Here is an 18,948-nt window from a genome sequence, read left to right on the forward strand (position 1 = left end):
AGGTGGTTGTATGTTTACTCTCCTGGATGCCTATGACTCCTTCCATTTAAGCCTCAGGTAGGTAAAATTAAGTATTTGGAGGATTTCTTCAGTAAGAGAATCATACATGCCCATTTTAAGGCCAGTAATATCTTGTTCTATGATTGAGAAAATCTTTAGCAATACTGAATATATGTAAAGGACTGCATTGCCTAGTTCTGCACCTGAATAATAATTTTGACCATCTGTTGCTTAAAATCAGATAAATATCTGAGTACCATACCAGAACTTTTAATATACATGTCAGTAACTGATAATGTTGTTCCAAAAAAATCTCTTTAGCTCTTCTTACTTTTCAGTTTTCAAAGTGTTGAATTTGCTGAGTTAGCTTTCACGTTTGCTAATTTGACTTACCAGCTAGTTATGTAGCTATAGTGAGTGCAAGAGGGAGGAAACTCAGTGCCACAAGTAAGTGATCTGCCACGCAGGACTGAGATTTGACTAAATGTGTTGAAATTTTGAGGGAATGATAGGGAAGAAGTGACTGACTAAAACAAAATGGTAAATATATATTTCTTAAGTGTAGAATGCAAGCATTGCAAAGAATTGTTAAATGGCAAAATGGAAATGGCTTTTACGTATTCAATAATTGCAGAACATTAGGGTTTAGAGCTCCAAAACGTTAATGTACTGTGAAGTGAAATTTAATCAAAACAGATCTATTTATCAATCCTGTAGTAAGGCATCTGCTATTCAGCTATAGCTTTGTTTTTCTTCTAGGGCTTCTGTTGGATACCCTGACTGTTCAGGGCATAACAGTGGTTTCTGATGCATTTTGTAACTGCAGTTCAGCATTAGAAAAATACTCTGAAATATTAAAGTTCACTGATTCTAACAGATAGCATGGTTGTCACTGCAGATAACTGCTGAGCCTCTGTTTTTGATGGATTTCAAGTGAGGACATTAGGTGGAGGAGTCCTGAAACAAGTATGTATATCAGGAGTTATTTAGAAATAATGTTCCAGGTGGCCTTGTGAATTGACAAGTTCTTGGTGAACTTTCACTGAAGTTTCAGAATTTTGAGAACTGCCAAGGTGACTGGGAGGTGCAGAAACTGATAGTAGTAGTAAATATGTTAAATATGTTAAATATGTCATGTGTCCCAGAAGTATAGAGTTCCTCTGTAAAGGATCATACTCCTTTATCTCATTCTCATTATGAATGTTTGATACCAAGTATCTGTCTTTAAGGTCTGTGGAAAGTTGCTTTTCAGAGTATACCACTGAATGTTTTTCTGTAATTAAACAAGTGTTTTTCTTTCAAGCAGGGAATCATTAGCAGAGTGACAGAATCGGTGAAAAACATCGTGCCAGGATGGTTACAGAAGTATTTCAATAAAAGCGAAGATGAATGTGTAGATACAAATGAATCTACAAACCGGGAAGAGAATCCGGTAAATTTTCATCATGATTATCCAGATGAAGATACCATAGTGATTGATGGGAGAGTCACGCCTGAATCAGCAAGAATTAATTTAGAAGGTATGTGAAAAAAACATTTAGTATTCTGGCCATCTGTATTTATTCACAGATTTCTACTTTCAGATTTAAATTCCTAAAGGAAGCTGGAAAGAGGGTTTTGACAGAATTCAAAGAACTATGTTTGTGAAACTGTCTTAGCTTTAAACTGTAAACGTAATTGTGAAACATCTTGTCTAAGTATATTCTGGAAGATGTCTTACAGCTCTTGGAATTCATCAGTTAACTTCATGTACTCTATTAACCAGGTGCAAACTGTTGATATTACTCATTCGCAAGTGCTCTAGGTTACTTTTTTTTTTTTCCCCCTGAGGTCTGGAATGAAGGTTTATCTAATTTCCCAGGTTAATAAAAAACATTAATGTGTTTTGTAGTCCTCAGAACAAAGGGCTGATGATAATGTGGAATGCCAGAGGAAGGTTCATTCTTCTTATGTCCTATTTCTTTTTTCTTTGGGCTTCTTTGATCAACGTAGAGAAATTCCTTGTTAGTTTAATGGAGAACTGGGGAACCAGTGCCTGGATATGGTTTGTACCTGAAGTCTTTGAAAAGTTATATGGACCCTTGGCAAGAAGTTTCCAACTCCTTRCTTTACAGTATAAAAGATTAATCTGTGTTTTATATCCAGAGCTTCTCACTAATTATTTCTGTAGTTCTGCTATGCAAATTGCATATATTCCCATTTGAGTTTCTGTTAAACTAGCAGTTTTGCAGGACTTAATTTTTAATAAGGAGATTATGTTTTGTCTGAGCACATGTAGATAACCATCTATGCATGCAAAGTCAGTTGCTTCTCTTAGTTGCTGAATCAAAAAGAATGAAGAAATACCTTAATCTGCAATGCCACCTAACTGTAAATAAGAAACTTTATAGCTTTTGTGTAGGTACAGCTTGAGCATAAGTTTGGATAAAGGAACAGAGAAGATCTTCATGACTGAGGAACACATGTTGGGTTTTCTAAAGAAATGTGTGAAAGGACCTTTCAGTAATAACAGCTGTACAGCAAACTTACCAACTCCAAGAGCTCAGGAGCAGATGGGCGCCCTAGAACCTTTAATAGCTTATGTTGCAGGCTGGGGGTTGCATATACCAATCTTACTTGCTATACTTATAAACAAACAAACAAAAAACCCCAAACAAATCCTTCTCTTAAGAAAAGCCTGTTTCATCAGCTCTGAAGTATGAATGTGCTAGAGTCTGTATTCCTTTGGTCAGCTGGCCTTTGGTCTAAAACAGTTACTTTATCTAAAATGATACTGTCCTAAAAATCTGCCAGTGCTTTGGAAACCTGATTAGTAGTACTGCAGTGGTTATGAAGCTTGAACTAGGAATTTGTATATGTTTGATTTAGTGAAAGATAGTTTTAGAGCACTTGAGTGTGGGATCAGAATTTACTGTGTTGTAAAACCTCATACTCAACTTCCTCTTAATATGACATTACTATTTATTACCGTAAGCAGTGTTGCTGTTGTAATTGGACAGTTAAATGAAACCCTATATGGGTGAGGAAGAAGTTAAATTCGGCTTCACTATTTTTGTACTGAAAACTTGGCAATAGAATGAGTATTGATAGAAACAGGTTTTGGCTTCTGTGAGCTTGCCTATAAGAAAGCTAATTGTCTCCCTGTTCCTGTTTAGAACCATCCACGAGTAGATCTGCATTAAACTTTTCGGATGTGTTAACAAGGCCTTCTCTTCATCGGAGCCACTTGAACTGTACCATGTTGGATTCCACAGTACCACATTGTCAGCCCTCTACATCTTCTGCACTTGGCATTGGCAGTCCTGGACTCTCTCTTGTAAAAGAAATAAAAGATTCTACCTCTCAGCATGATGATGATAACATCTCAACAACCAGTGGCTTCTCCTCTAGAGCATCTGATAAAGGTAACTTTTATTTTCTCAGTCTAACTTTTTTCCACAAGATGAAATACTTTGCATTCTTTGATACTCCATGTAACCTTAGTAAATAAGTGAATGCCATTTCTGGATATTGGAATTAAATTAAATTTTTAGTATTTTAGAAGTATATAATCATGTCATCTTTTTAATATAACCATGCTTAGGGATATATTTATGAGACCCTGATGTTACAAAGAGTCAGTGCTGAAATACAGTCTTTTCAGCTAGGTTATATGTAAATCTTGAACTGAGATGGTGGGAACTGAACATGACTCATTGTAGCCTGACACCTAGGTTGACTGTCTGGACAGAGGAGTGACTCAATATCTGACTGACAGCTGCTTACATGTGAATAATTCTAGGTGACAAATAGAAACACAAGATGCTTTTCTGAGTTTTGCCAAGAGCAGTTGGAGATGCAGTTGGAGACCTGGGTCATCTCACTGCAGTAGGGCAAGCAGCAGTTTTGCAGCTTTTTCTAGTCCCTCATGTAGTTAAGATCTGAGGCATGATCAGCAAGCCTGCTGGAAAACTTATTCTTAAAATTGAGAGTAGATGTTGCCAGGCTTTGGCAATATAACCTGAGTCTACTAATGCTCTTTCTGGTGTTTTTTCATAAAGCACATATGGAAAACAGATCATTAAATCTGTTAGATCAGCTTTTGGGGAATCTTTCAGGTTTAAAACCCATCCAATTCTGACCTGTGCTGGCCTCCAACCCTTTATCAACATAGGAAGAGCTTTGTATCTGTATAGATGCATCTGTGTTTATGCAGTCCCCTTGCATCTTTCCATGAAAGGGAAAAATAAGAAAGACAACTCTGTGTTTGAAGAATAGTATTAATTTGCTATGAATGCTTTGAAACATTAAAGAAAAGAAGTTATATACTTAATTCAGTGAACAGATTTTGAGCTCAGGATTAATGTTTGGATTTCATACAAAATTTGAAATTGATCTGTATGAAAGAATTCTGAAATCAAGGTTAGAGTGCTGCAGAAATGAGTATTGGGGGATTTCTTCTTTCTTTAAGACTTATTTTTCTGTATTAACTCTGAAGTTAGAGTGATCTTTAATATTAAAAGTTCTCCTTGTACACAACGTGTTTACATATTGCATCTGTCCTTTTGGCAGATATAGCAGTTTCAAAAAATACATTGGCTCCACCACTCTGGTCCCCAGAGGCTGAAAGATCTCATTCCCTCTCACAGCATACTGCATCTAGTTCTAAAAAACCTGCATTCAACTTATCTGCTTTTGGAGCGCTCTCTCCTGTAAGTACTACACAGTATACTATTTTTTAGTTGAGCTGAATGTTTATCCATTTTACTAACCACTTATCATAATATATCTCTGCAGTCACTTGGAAACACTTCTGTGTTTAAGACAAGTCAGCTTGGGGATTCTCCGTTTTACCCTGGAAAGACCACTTACGGTGGTGCAGCTGCAGCAGTGAGACAGACAAAAGGGCGAATTGCTCCTTATCAGGTATGAGAATAATGATACAGTGGGAGGGGAATTGTAATTGAAATACCAAATGGATATAGCACTCACAAAAGAGCTGTGAGGAGAGCTGAAAATGTGCTACCAGTTCCTATTCTACCAGCCTGCAAGAGTAGAAAAGAGGAATTTCTGTATAAATTCTCTTTTAACAGTTTGCCTAGACTTCCTTCTCCTAATGAAAAAGAATGACAGTAATACCCTAGTTCTAGCTAGTTGTTTCTAGTTGTGCTTTCCTCTGTTCAGTCTTTCAGAAAATTTTCATTCAAGTGCCTTCATCTGCCTCTGACTGTATTACATTAACAAATTCATGCAGTCTTTATTTAAAAAATAAAAACGATGGCATAACTATGAAAACTTGTGCTTACAGTAGCAAAAGCTACAATAGTCAAACCTGCTTGAATACTGCACTCATAAGTATATTTTATAAAACTGTGCTCTTTACTGTAATAGTATCCGAAAGGCAGCTTTGCTGATCCTTTACTCTTCTGTTATTAGAGAGAGGTATGCAGTCCAAAATGCAATCTCAGGATAAACAACAAAATGCTTTCTATTTCAATATGATTTGTGGAGCTCTTGAAGAGTTATTTGCCCTTAAGAGTTCTTAGCATCCTAAAAAGAACCAGCAAATAAAAAATGCTGGCAACTATCAGTAGCTAGAGTTGAATCTAAAAGCAAGTCAATAAAATCTGATTTGCTGGGAAYGTGCATTTAAATCAAAATGATACAGATTAGAATTTTATTTAGGAACAGGAAACATGGGTTTGCTGGACTTACTCTGGCAGTCCCTTTGTGCCATGAAACCGGGGAGGGGGCGTCCTACAAGTTCTTGACTTCTGGGAAATCTTGAAAACTTGTGGTTTATTCTGACTTGGTTTTAAATCAAACTTCAGAAGACTCAAAACTTCCTTCAAGCTAGGAACTCTTTTTGGTCAGCTATTTTTATTTAAAAAAATAAATATCTATTATGCTGAAAAGAGGAACCAAAAGATTAGTTTTTTAAAGGAGAAACTAGTTTGTTTGTTGCTGCTTACTGTGGATTGCAGCCAGTCTTGCTTAATTTTTACGTGCTATGTGGTTTGTTTCCTGTCTTTACATAGCAGCATGTTAAGCATCATGTGGTTACATGAGGGGTTTAATATGCAATAAAAAAAAAARAAGAAGAAATCTTTTTGAATGATGTTCAAAGTCATCTGATGCCAATAAAACAATTTACTTTTTTCAGTGTAATACTTAATCTTTAGATCTGTTACAGTACAAATCAGATCTTTTTAAACAGAGTTAAAAGATCTGCAGACAAATATAATCTTGGAGGAAGGGAGGAAGCATAAAAAAAGTAAAACTAGAAATTCCTGATGGCGAGTGGTATACACTGATTTTAAGATGGTATACTTATACCATCAGGAAATTCTGAGGTCTATTTTGTTACTGAAAGTACTTTCTGCAGCACAAGCCTTTGCTTGAGTTTTCTTTTCCTGATTACTGCTTCAGAGACCCTGACAGTCCCTGCTAATTCTGCTTGCACCTCTACATTTAAGTACTTCTTTTGTCCATGTTGCTTTGTCCCCTGTTCAAGGTGTATGGGGCCCCAGTTAAACTGTTATAAAGTCAGTAGAGTGTATTTTCTACTTTATGGCTTGACCTCTTAGTGAATTTGTTTTTCTCCATCGTCACTAGATTATTGGCTATATCATTTATTTAGCCATACAGGCATATTTAATTCAAAGTCAGGCGTACTAGCATTTACAATGCTAATTTTTCAGACACCAGTAAGAAGACAAATGAAAGCTAAACAAGCAAATGTGCAATCCTATGGTGTGACAAGTTCCACAGCACGGCGCATCTTGCAGTCTTTGGAGAAGATGTCAAGTCCTTTGGCGGTAAATGGCTCTCCTTTTAATTTCTTGTGTTATTAAAAACTGCAGATATGCCAGTACAAGTATAAAGATGTTCTTTATGTTATGTTCAGATTAATTTATTGCACTATTTGTTCAGCAGGATGCTAAAAGGATTCCATCTTCTGTTTCTACTCCACTGTCTTCTGTAAGTTGATAATTAAACCTCCACCTTTTTGTTGCATGAAAGCTTCTCTTAGAAAAATCTTCCTCTAATACTTAGGCTTGCTTTTTTCCTCTAGCCTGTAGACAGGAGTGTGCTGGGTATTACTGGCTTCCATTCAAAACGAAAACAGGTAAGAATCCATAATGTCCTAAGCTGAGATACATAACTTTCTCTGCTTTATAGCTATTAGCAGAATTTCACAAACTTCAAAGACAGCATACACATGAATTCAAGTTAATTTTAGCATTCTACGAAGTATAGCTGTCCTGGCAGTGCACATATTGTTAAAAAATATCTTTATGCCCACACTAAAGGAAGGGCTGTGAAGRTTATTCAGTTTAAGGATGATGTTATTTTTGTATTATGGTATCTTGATACGTCAATCAAGAACAAATTTTCTGGAACACACACAGTTTTATGTTGTGCTGTAACTTGAAGTTAAGCTACATGTTGAATTTTGTTTTTAGGAGAACTTTCTCTTGGAGAAATCATCAGAAATGAAAAAATATTACTTGAGTTGTCATAGAAATTTTGTCAGACTTCTATGTTCATTTCAGTGCAAAAAAGTAGCACTTCTTTTTATTCCTTCTTGATGTAAGAAGAGGAAAATTGTTTTGTCACTTGTGTAATCCTGTGTTCCTAAATTCCTTTTCTAAGGTGGCATTAAATTGGTGGTAATGCTGTAGTAAATCATGATTTCCTTCATTTTTTCTTAAGAAGTGAAAATTAGTCATGTTTTTTAACTGAACTTTAATATTGGGTATTGTTGGGTTTATTCAATTCTGAAACCCACAAAAGGCCACTTTAACATCAGGCAACTGAAGGAACAAAAAGATGATTTTCCTTCCATGCAAATTTTCCATCTGCTGTTTTAATGAGAAAGTGGACAGAATGTCCCAAGTTTCTGTCCTAATCTCTTGATTAAGAGTATAACTGTGTTTACAAACACTTCAGAACTTAAAAAATCTCAGATTTCCTGTACTATTTTTTTACCATGTGCTAAATTACAGAGACATTGAAAAGTAAAGGATATGATTTCTTTACTATAAATGGTATCCAAAATAATTGAAAACAAAGCTGATATGGATTCTCAGTTAAATTGTGGAACTACACCTGTGATGAGACATTAAGAAAGATCTACTAGATTTGCAACAGACAGCCTGGAGTTGTCAGCCGGTAAAGGAATGTTGCACACAGCTRTCACTGGGTGAAAGAAGAGAAATTGTCTATTCCCATGTTAGAATTCATAATGTTTGGCATGGAAAGGGAAGCCCTTGATGAGAYGTAATTGTTTGCCAAGGAGAAGGTAATGTGTTTTGCTGTTAAAGCAAATGTGTAGTTGCCAGAACACTTGTGCACTGAAGCAAAACATTTGCAGCGGGTAGCAGTGATGTGGTACATTTTTCTTATTCTAAGGGTCTGCACAAGGCAGAATAGCTCTCACACATCTAGCTGGGTGACTTCTATTTTTTCAATTTTAGTCATTTACATTTAAAACCACCAATGAACCATTCTTCTCTCAAAACAAAGTTGTGAGCTTAAAACACATTTTATTCAAGGCTTCAAAATCAATATAATCATTTTTAGAAAGATATACTTTTAATTGTTTTAGAAATGGTACAGTGTGAACTTTATTAGCAAGAGTTAGGGGGATACTGTCAAATTAACGCTGCATTGTAAGCACAGTTTTCTGTTGATACCAATTGAAATAGCACACATCCTTAAGACGAAAGCAGATGGAGCCTCTGTAGAAGTTGTAGTCTTTTGGGGTCACTTTTCTGTTTGACAATTAAGTCAGTTTTGTATTGAGGAAGGTCAGTTCTAGAATGTACAGTGCTTTCTCTTAAAAATTAATTTTGGCCTTTGAAAATGCTTTGAAAATGAAAGACAAATACTTTAGGCTTGTTTGATGCAAACCTAAAACTTTGGATCATATTTGAATGAATAATGTTTYCTCCTAAGATTATTTGACAGCATTTTTTTGAAAGTGCTCTAGAGATCATGTAACTTCAAAGGAGGAAAATGTAGGAAAAAACAAAGCCCAGGAGCCTGGCTAATTAGCTGCTTAACAATTTGAATGTTAAATTAATGATTTAAGTTACTAATAAACTTATAATGTGGGAAGGGGAAAGGAAAAGATGGGAGCATATTATGGTAATATTTATTATTTTGATTGTAATAATATGAATTATTGTGTCTATAAAGTTAATTGCAAAATTTTGAAATAGGACACAGTCAGACTTTGGCTACTTATTTGGCTTTGGGGATTTCGTACCTGGTTTTGGGGCAAATTTCCCTCTTCAGTTGAATACTTCTCACTTTCTCAAACCATTTTCACTGGGAGCCAAAACTGATGGGAGATTTATAGTACTGTAATTTTTTCATAAATGAATATTGTAGTTAAGTTGGGCAGGTGCAAATATAAATTGATTGCTTCTTCCCTTTTCAAAGATGGAAACTCAACATCCACCTGTCCAGAAACTTGTGACACCGAAGGCAATCTCTCTGTCAGCGAGTCGGACCCAGTATTTTAAACCATCTTTGACTCCAGCTACTGATTCCACTAAAGTTCGCCAGAGAGTAGATACAAAGCACAAAGTAAGTACATTTTCTGATCCTTGTCTGCCTGTTTTTACAAGCTTGGAGTATTTCTAACTAATTCCTCTACTAATATGCTCTTTCCTGGCAGAGAACACTGATAGTATGTTTGAGGTGAGAGTTAAGGCAGTAGGAACCATTCTGAAAGGAATATTTGAGTTTTTATGGATTTAATTATATTTATGGAACAGTAAATGTCTGGTGGTTATTTTCACAATGTAGTGATGTGCTATTGGCTGGGGCTGTACTCAGGGGAAAAAAAATTAAAAGACAACACCTTCCTTTCCATATGCTCCTCTATGTTAAAGTTCTCACTGATGGAACATGCTAAGGTGTATAAATTCTCTTTCAGATGAGGTATGTGCTCCAAGTGAGATTTCTAACAATAAGTGTGATTATCAGTTTTGATAATTTTTGGTGTAGATGGAGTCCCTGTTAAACTTTCCTTAAAAGAAGATTAGCATTTTTTTCAGAAAACAAACAAAAAACCCCTGTGGTTCCAGTATCAATTAGTCGAGATGTAAAAATGGTCAGGTATTAAATCTATGGGCTTTGTTAGGCAGGAGATCAGACAAGATAATCACACTGGTTGCTTCTTGCATTTAAATCTCTCCATCTCTGTGTGTTTAACCTGTGTAGTCTTTCTTTGATGGAGAGTTCCAAAATGCACATAGCAGCAACTGCTTGGGTTTTTTTTTTTTTTTGGTGAAAATAGGATTATTAAAAAAGTACACCCTTTTTATGGGTTGGTAAATTAACCCAGATTTTGATTAGAAAACTTGGTTTGAGTCTTGTATCATTTAGATCACATTTTGTTTAAAATAATTATGTCTTGTGGCACAGCTTCTGACATTTGTTTTAGTATAAAGGATTTTGTCAGTTCATCCTCAGGGCTGCCTGAAGTAGCATTGCCTGTTTTAGCTGCAAATTTAACTGAAGTGTACCTTGAATACTGAGTCCAGGGACAAACTTAAGTAGATGAGGTATATTTAATGGTGTATTAAAAAAAAAAAAAATCCCCCAAAATCCCCACAAAGCATAAGAGTTGTTGTTTGACTTTGCTTTGTGTATAGAATATTAATGCATTCAGATAAACCTTCTAATAAACCAAACCTAAATTGCAGGGGATGAGAGAGAAGAGTTTGCCTGCAGAACAGCAAGTAGAATCACCTGAAAGGTATGAGAAATCTATTGTTAGTTTTCTTCCTTCAAATAAGGATTTTAAATCATCTCCTTTGTTACTACAGTCTTCATGCTTGTCTTCTTTGGAAGGGCAGTAACAATATAAAAATGAATGGGAAATTCTGTGAAAATTTTTTTATTATGAGAGCTATGAAGTATGCGAATTCTGTTTAAAGATCAATTTATGTGTGAGAAAAGTGTTAATTTTATGAAAAGAAGATGAACAAGAATAAAATTATTATATCAGTAATTCTTTTTTTGCCCAAATATATGTTCTGACTAGGATATGAAGATGGGAAGCAAGGTTTGTATGATGCCATATCCACAAAAAGGATACTTACCTTTCAAGGCCTAATTATTTTTCTTTCTCTAGGAAGTATGGATAGTTTTCTAGTTAGTTCAACTAAATTTCTGATGTTACTAAGTTTGATTTGGCAGATCATTTTGCAGTTTGTCAGCTGGATTACTATTACATGAATGAAGCCATTTGTCCATCCTGGTGTTCGTTAGGGAAACAGCTATTAGTTTTATCTTTTTATCTAATTGCTGGAGTCTGCAAGGTCTGTCATAAAGGACAGAGTGCTTTCAGAAGGAGTCTTTATAAGGTAAAGTAACAGCTTGTAGTTCATGAGTAGGTTTGGTTTTCAATTAAAAAAACCCCCAAACCTGGAAGGAGTTTTTCTGAGGGGGGGGGTATGGAGGGTGTTTTGTTTTGTTTTTCTTTTAGTGCTCCTTCCGTGGAGAAGTCACTTCTCTGCTTTGTGAGTTAGCATGAAAAACAGGAGTACTTCAGAATCATCTAATGCCAAATGTTAACTAGTCTCTAAAACAAAAAAAAATGCGGGAGAGTGAATAATTGTATTTCTTCTGTGCTTATGTTGATCAGATTTTCTTGTGTTACACTACTTGGTTTAGGTTGAGGGACTTAACTCCAAATAATATTGATGGCTTTCTCTTCTGGGCAAATAACTGTTTTGGGTAATGAGTGAATTAAGACACTTTGCTGCATTATGTGTTTTTGAGGATCTGTTCTTTTCAAAGAACAGTAGTAGGACATTGTATTTTGTTGTCTCTGTAGTCATCTTCCAAGCAGTTCTTAAGCCTTGGGCATTCTGTAGCTTGCAAAGAACCCGCTGTGCCTTGGCATCTCCTAGTTTGACTCCACAATAAGGACCTTTCCAGCGGCGTGAGAGCCCGGCTCTCAGGTTCTGTGATAGCTGCAAGCAGGTGTTAGGTTTTCATTGCGGTTTTTCAAACTGTTCTAAATGTTCTTTGGTAGCGTTCCTTTAATCTCCTCTGTGTGGAAAGGAAGTCCAGCAACTGACACTACTTTTAATTTGGTTCACAGATTTTAGTGCTTTGTTTTACTTTTGCCTCTGGAGTAGATAGATGGTCCTGTTGGGTGCCATGTTTTGGCACAGGAACCCAACACTGATAAGTGGCAGCTGGCAAGAGTTCCTTTTTTGCAGCTACCCGGGGGTATTTTGGTAAAGCTTTCTTTGGCCTACCAAATGGATTTTAATTTTTAAATCTGGATCAGAATTGTAGATTGGATTTATTTGCTGAAGACAGGAAACTTTATTCTTAGAAACTGACAGGTGTTTACAGGAAAGAGGACTACGGGCTATTCTGGGCAGGCTATAATTGTCTGAATAAAGCTCTGTTTTGACATAAGATTTTTTTCAGAATTCTAATTGATTGTCAGTTTGGATTAGGAAAAAGTCTGAGCATATGGCCTTAAAGATCTGGTTGCCTCTCAGTGGTTACTGTGCTAAAAGCTCAGCAGACTGTTTTCAAGGATCTGACCAGTTCAGATCAATTCTCCTCAGTCTTCTGGAAACTTGACCTGGTGTCTTCAAACTTGATCAAATATACTTTTGTAATGGCTGACTGCTTAGCTATAAGGTGAGCTTTAAGATAGTAATTTTTTTTTTCCATGGATACTTCATTTTGATGCAGTGTTTTTTATTGTTGTTGCTACTCCCTAGCACACTTTGGTTTGGTTTGTTTTTTTTTCTTTCCCATTTGGATTAGGAAATCTTTCTGGTTTTGATCTAGGCTTTTGTAATGAAAAGAGAAATGCCTTTGTATGCCTTACAAAAGGGATCTGTATTCATGCCTGAAAAGACTTTTGGAAGGTTGGCACACCCAAACGCCCCTGCCGCTTTTGCTAATGGCCCCGGGGAAGCCAGAGCTGCTCCTGAAGCCTTTGCCATACTGTCTTGCTGCACAAGTCTAAACCTCTGTATTCCTAGGAGCTGTAGGCAGTCGTCTCATGTGTATTATGTATGTGTACACACMCACACACCCACACCCACACCCACAATACACGTTCATCATGGAATCAGGGAACTGGTAGTTGAAATTTCCGCTCTCCGGACTATTAAAAGGAAACATTAGAAAATAACAGTCTGAATCAGTTTTTCTATTTCTAGTCTTCTGGCTCAGTCATCACTCCCATATGGATGTTGTGACTGTTTCTCATATAGGTCCTTCTCATGGCTGCTTGTATTAAAATAGTTCTTACTATTTAGAACATCAGGTATTTACCAGCATTTGGCAACTTGTGAAACAGCTTTAGTTTTTTCTGATTCTGATTAGGTTTCAGTTCCAAGACAAATAATGGCTATGATAACTTGAAAAAATAAGTTGATAAGTTTTTTGGGTTTTTTTTCTTTCTCCGATCTGTGTACTGTTTTTCTGTGCCAGCAATTTGACATACCCCAAATTCAGTACTCCTGCATCCAATGGTCTATCTTTGGGAGGAGGAGTGAGTGGTGGTGGCAAGATGAGAAGGGAAAGAGGAGTACGTTATGTATCAAAGCCTGGGCAAGAACAACAGGTAAGTGACTCTCAGATAATTTCTCTCACTGAGATTACTGAAGGAACTAGTTAAGTATGTATAGTTTAGAAGTTCAGAAGTAGCAGAAAAAAGTGAGCAGTGGGCAAGAATGACAATTTTGAGCTAGTTTTCACTGCTTTTACTGGACAGGCAGTAGATGTAGTGTAACGTGGAAAGAGATTTTGCATAAATTAAAATGATCTGGTAGACTAAGGTGGGGAGATCAGGATTCCTTTTGAAAACTTGCTTTATCTTAGTATAGTCCATACTTATGCTTAACTTTGTTAACAAATTGGGGTGGTAGAGGGTGAGAAAGTAATGTCTTGTAAAAGAGAAAAATAAAAATAAAAATTTACCACTTTAGGAAGTGGAGGAACCAGTACTACCGAAAATATCCTTACCCATCAGTACTACATCGTTGCCTCAGTTTAGTTTTAGTTCTCTTACAAGTAATGCTGTCTCATCATCACCAAGCACTGTTTCAACATCAGTGATGAACAAGGTAAATCTTTGTTGTATATTCTTAGTATTTCTTAAGATTAGTATGCATGTGCTTTGTTGCATGCTGAGTTGTTCCAGGGTGCTCATGAAACTAATCAATATTAGTTTATATCCAGTTGAATAAATTAGGGTTGATTTGTATTCTGATTTGGGGAAAAAAATGCATACAGATTTTGATTCAGCTTCTCTTCATCTTACACTTTGCAAACTTCTGGTTAATGTAGCCGTATAACTGTTTCAAATGCTATGGAAATTTTGTTTGGATTTTTATGCCAAGTTATTTAACAAATTAGAAGTAGTATTAATGGTCATATAAGCCTAGGGTAATGTCCATTAATTGGAATATTATTGAAATAAAATAAACATTTAAATTATTTGTGTATATTTTGAAGCAGATATCTGCTTTAATATGTTGAAGTATTTGCTGCCACTCTTTGACTTATGTTTACTCAACGCAGTTGACCTGAGTTTAAGGTTCTTAAGCTGCCTGCTCTTCTTTTCTGTATATTTAATAAATTTAGAACTGAGTAGCATCTCAATTTTTGTATTGTGGTCTATGGCATTTGGTTTTGAAAATGCTGTACTATATACTCATTTGCAAACTTCATTTTGAGTTACTGTGTTTCTTATATGTGGATTAGAAAGAAATCTCAAACATGAGATTTCCCAACTTTGCTGCAGAACTACTGTTGGATAGTAAATTCAGGTAGTTGATGTTGTTTCACCAGCATGTTTTTCCTTGAGATACAAATCTTAATTCTGTTGAAAATATAGGTACAACTAGCAAGTAATGTTGGCAGTCCTGTGTTCAGATTTTCATCCCCAATTGTAAAATCAACTGAGGCAGAAGTGCTACCTCCATTGTCTGTAAGTAAATATTGTAGAAGCTTAACTTTTTTTTCAGGATCTTAGTAGAATGTTGCAGAACAATAAAATAGAGTTGGCTTCAATAAGGGGGAAACGAATATATAGGTTTCTGGCATATGATTTGTTATTCAGCATGTATACTTATACTTAAAGTTTATAGAACAGATTTCAGTTTTATATTTGTGTGAAATTTTATTAAAATTTCTTTTGTGTCAGAATTTGAAAGCTTTTTTTTTCTTTTTTTTCTGTAGCAGATCGGGTTTACGTTTAGTGTTCCTGTTGTAAAATCAGCAGAGCTTTCTGGATCCAGTGATACGCCAGTGACATCCCTACTTACCCTAGGTAACTGAAATTTTAGCATTTCAGGTTGGAGATGTTGATTTATTTTTGAATCATAAATACTAAATCTGTTTTTCTGTGAGCATGTTAGCAATTTCAGGAAGCAAATGCATATGGTTTCATGAGTTTCAGAGATGGTAAAGAAGTTTGTTTTTAGTATTTCCTATCAAAGCAAGGTGTTTCAGTGTTTGTAGCTCATCATTAAACTACCTCTTTCTGTGGACCTAGCTCTCCAAACTACAGTCTCAGTAGGATGCTCTGCTTCTTGCCTCCTTTAGAACTGGGCTCAGTCTATTGTACATTTCCCTTGATGTACTGTATTGCTCGCTCAGAATCAGCTTTAGGCTATGTGGAGAGGAGAGCTTCAGAGGCATGTGAAGGACAACTGCCATGACAGTGTAACAATGTGCGGAGACTTTTTTTGGCATAATGTAACTGGAAGTAGAACTTGGTTCAGTTGTCCAAACTGAAACTTGATTAAGGCTGACACATTCCAAAATGAAATTAAGCTTTCTTGGTAGAAGATCTGCGATTTTCAGGGAGGAAGTAAATATATTTAGAGTGTTGGTTTTACTTTCACTTAATTGGGGGAAAAAAGTACTTGCAATTTTTCCATCAGAATTATTTTTTAGGCACTCTAAACTTTTTAACAGAATTGGTATTAATTTTTAGTTATGAATTGACTTTAAATAGGAGACATGTATATGCTCTAGAAATTAAAAAGTATTTTTTATTTGCTGTAAGTACAAAGTTCTGGACGTCTGTGGTATTTTTCAGTGACAGATCTGCTTTTTCTGTTGTAAATACATTGTAAATATTCATATACTGAAGTATATGAGTTGGAAATTTTTGTTTTTAGAAAATGTGAATGTGTTGTTTTAAGCGGATTGCTCTGTGAAAGATCTTTTTTTGTTGTTTTTAAAGACACCACCACTGTAAACAGCACCAGCAATAAGAAGGAAGAAAACGAAGAGTACGATGGCCCCTTCAAACCTGCAAAAGTCTTAAAAGAAGGGAGTGTGTTAGATATTCTAAAAAACCCTGGTGAGATGATGAACTACTTTTTAAAAGACACTGCGTAAAACATGTTAGCATACATTGATAAAGAACTTTAATGTCATGATTAATATAATATTAGCTATGAAGACGCATGTAGGAGTACATTGCATAAGCACTGCRTCTGTTAAGATGGGTCTGCCCCTTCTATCATAAGTGGCTTATAATGCTGAAAGGAAAACTGCAACTTCAAAAACAAATGGATTGCAGCTCCTTTATGTGTTGTAAGAGAAGTGTAAAGAGAATTAGTCAAATAATCAGTGTTCCATTTTAAATAAATAAAATTTAAAAATAGAATTGTTAGGAAAATTTTTGTAAAGCTCAACATGCCTCTCTCACCTTCACCAGTCCTCGTGGGAAAAAAAAGAAGAAAAAAAAAGATAGTTTTGTTCCTAAAGAGATTTCAAAAGCTGCAAGTCTTTTGGCCTTTTGTTAAAACAATTACTATGGATTGTATTTTAAATTTTAAACAAAAGTGGTATGTTTCACTTCAGCTTCAGTTGCTTCAGGATATTTTTTTGATGAAGGGACAAATTTTTATACTTTTTAAGAAGACGGTACCTTTTTTATATTAGAAGGAGCTAAAAGACAGAAAATACATACTGCATGCATTTGGTTTAAGGAAAGGCCTATGAGTGAGGTGGCAAATTATTTATCAGTTTAAGAGAAGCAGGATCTAAATCCACGTTGCTCAGAGACTCAACTTTAAAAAAATGAATTAAAAGTAATTTGAGCTACTATTCAAGATGCATTGCCTTAATGTTTTCTTGAGTGTTTCAATATTAGTACTTCGTATTTTCTGTAAAGTTGGCACCTTTAAATAGGATTTGGCCTGTATGTGATGCATTTAGAACACAGATTATAGAATATGAGACAATTAATTGCTCTGTCCTTCTCATTTTTTTGTTCCTTAATGTTCGCCATCAGTGGGGAAATACCATGTAGATAGTTGCTCCAAGCACAAACTTCTGTACAGTTGCTGAAGTAAATGTGAGTCAGCTGCTACAGCAGGAATAGCTTTAGAAATTTGATTTGAGTGGACGTAGCATCTTAAAATGAAACTGGATTATTTCCGTTCGTGGATGTGATAGCTTTCAGTGCTGTTCATAAGAGTGCCAAGCAGTGAAGGTTTTGCTTAAAACTTTCTTGGAAATTAAGAGGTAAATGAAGCTTTAACTAAATGTTCTGTTGTGTCCCAGTGCAGCATATGAAATTTCATCCCTTTAGATAAGATTTCCAGGAGCTTCCTGTTACACTTTGTCAGAATATGCAGTTGCAACCATTGGCACTTGGGTTTACATTTATGCCGTCTATTATTACAAGTGGCTTCGTTACGGGCAGTGAGGTGCCGCTTTAGTGGTAAGCTCTTCCTGTTTGTTTGTGTCTTTTCTAGGCTTTACTGCTCTGAAGGCCCACGCCTCTACAGCTGCACAGCCTGTTACAGCAAGCACAGTGGTCTATACAAGACCCGCAATAAGTAGTTTTTCTGCAGGTAAAGAGACCTCTAAACAAGCTTCATCGTATTGGCAGTCTGACACGTGCAACCCATGTCTGCAGAACAAGGCCACGGATAGCAAATGCGGAACCTGTCAAGCTGCTAAAGTGTCGACAGCTGAGAGTACAAAACAGACGATAAGCTCGAGTCCAAGCAGCATCTCTAAGTCCGCAGCCCCCACAGCAGGGGCGCTGGGCTTTGGAGACAAATTTAAAACAGCACCTGGAACATGGGATTGTGATACGTGTCTAGTCCAGAACAAACCTGAAGCTACCAAATGCATCGCGTGTGAGACACCAAAGCCTGGCACAGGAGTAATGCCTGCTCTTACACTGCCAGCAGTCACGGACACCTCGGCGACAGTTACTTCCTCCTCCAGCGGCACTGACGCAGCGGTCGCCCCGGGGTTTGGAGACAAGTTTAAGAAGCCAAAAGGCTCCTGGGACTGTACAGTGTGCCTTGTGTCAAATAAGGCCGAAGACAGCAAATGCGTAGCCTGCCAGTCCGAGAAACCAGGTATGTGGTTTTGCCTCCTCTTGCTTCACATCTCAGCTTCTGCAGATTCTTCACAGAATAAAATGAATTGCTCATTTAAACAACAGATCCGAAGCAGAAGAGCTGTATGGCCAAGAGGGAGGATGGATTAGTACCTGCCTGCAGGAGCGATTACAGGCGCTTCTGAGGTGTCAGCCAAGACTCAGCCTGGCACGTGAATTGAACTGACTGGGGAACGTATTAGTACAGAGCTGAAGCCAAGCAAAAATAGCGGGCTTTTGCAGCTGGTCAGGAAAGATGGCTGGCTTGGACGCCTTAATTAAGCTGCAGCCAATTTACTAACTTTCCCTGGGGAAAAATGGAGGAGTTAAACATTACTGCTTTTTCTCCTTCAAAACAGGATTAGAAACAGTATTTACAAAACATGGCTGAAAATGCCTTGGACCCACCATTTGTACGCAATTGAGGGGAGGTAGGAAGCCAGGTTTCAAGACTGTGTAGACTTAACCAGTCTCCTTAAACAAACCCCTGTGTGCAGACACACCTGTGAAGGCCAGGGGTAGCCCTCCAGACCACGAGTGACCCTTTGGGTGTG

General features: G+C 36.6%; 1 protein-coding gene across 1 annotated transcript; it reads left to right on the plus strand.

The window, feature by feature from the left end:
* Positions 1 to 909: 909 nt before the first annotated feature.
* On the plus strand, positions 910 to 18,941 carry LOC112965351 (nuclear pore complex protein Nup153-like; the record flags this gene model as incomplete). Its single annotated transcript, XM_026064258.1, has 16 exons — positions 910 to 966; positions 1,307 to 1,520; positions 3,156 to 3,404; positions 4,552 to 4,691; positions 4,777 to 4,905; positions 6,681 to 6,797; positions 6,916 to 6,960; positions 7,055 to 7,108; positions 9,430 to 9,576; positions 10,701 to 10,753; positions 13,468 to 13,600; positions 13,965 to 14,102; positions 14,876 to 14,968; positions 15,220 to 15,310; positions 16,232 to 16,351; positions 17,757 to 18,941. Coding segments are annotated over 16 exons (2,529 nt in total), but the record flags the coding sequence as incomplete, so codon positions are not given.
* Positions 18,942 to 18,948: the final 7 nt, after the last annotated feature.

The sequence above is a fragment of the Apteryx rowi genome, unplaced genomic scaffold (genome assembly GCF_003343035.1).
Source record: "Apteryx rowi isolate R43461 unplaced genomic scaffold, aptRow1 scaffold_212, whole genome shotgun sequence".
NCBI classification, from domain to species: Eukaryota; Metazoa; Chordata; class Aves; order Apterygiformes; family Apterygidae; genus Apteryx; species Apteryx rowi.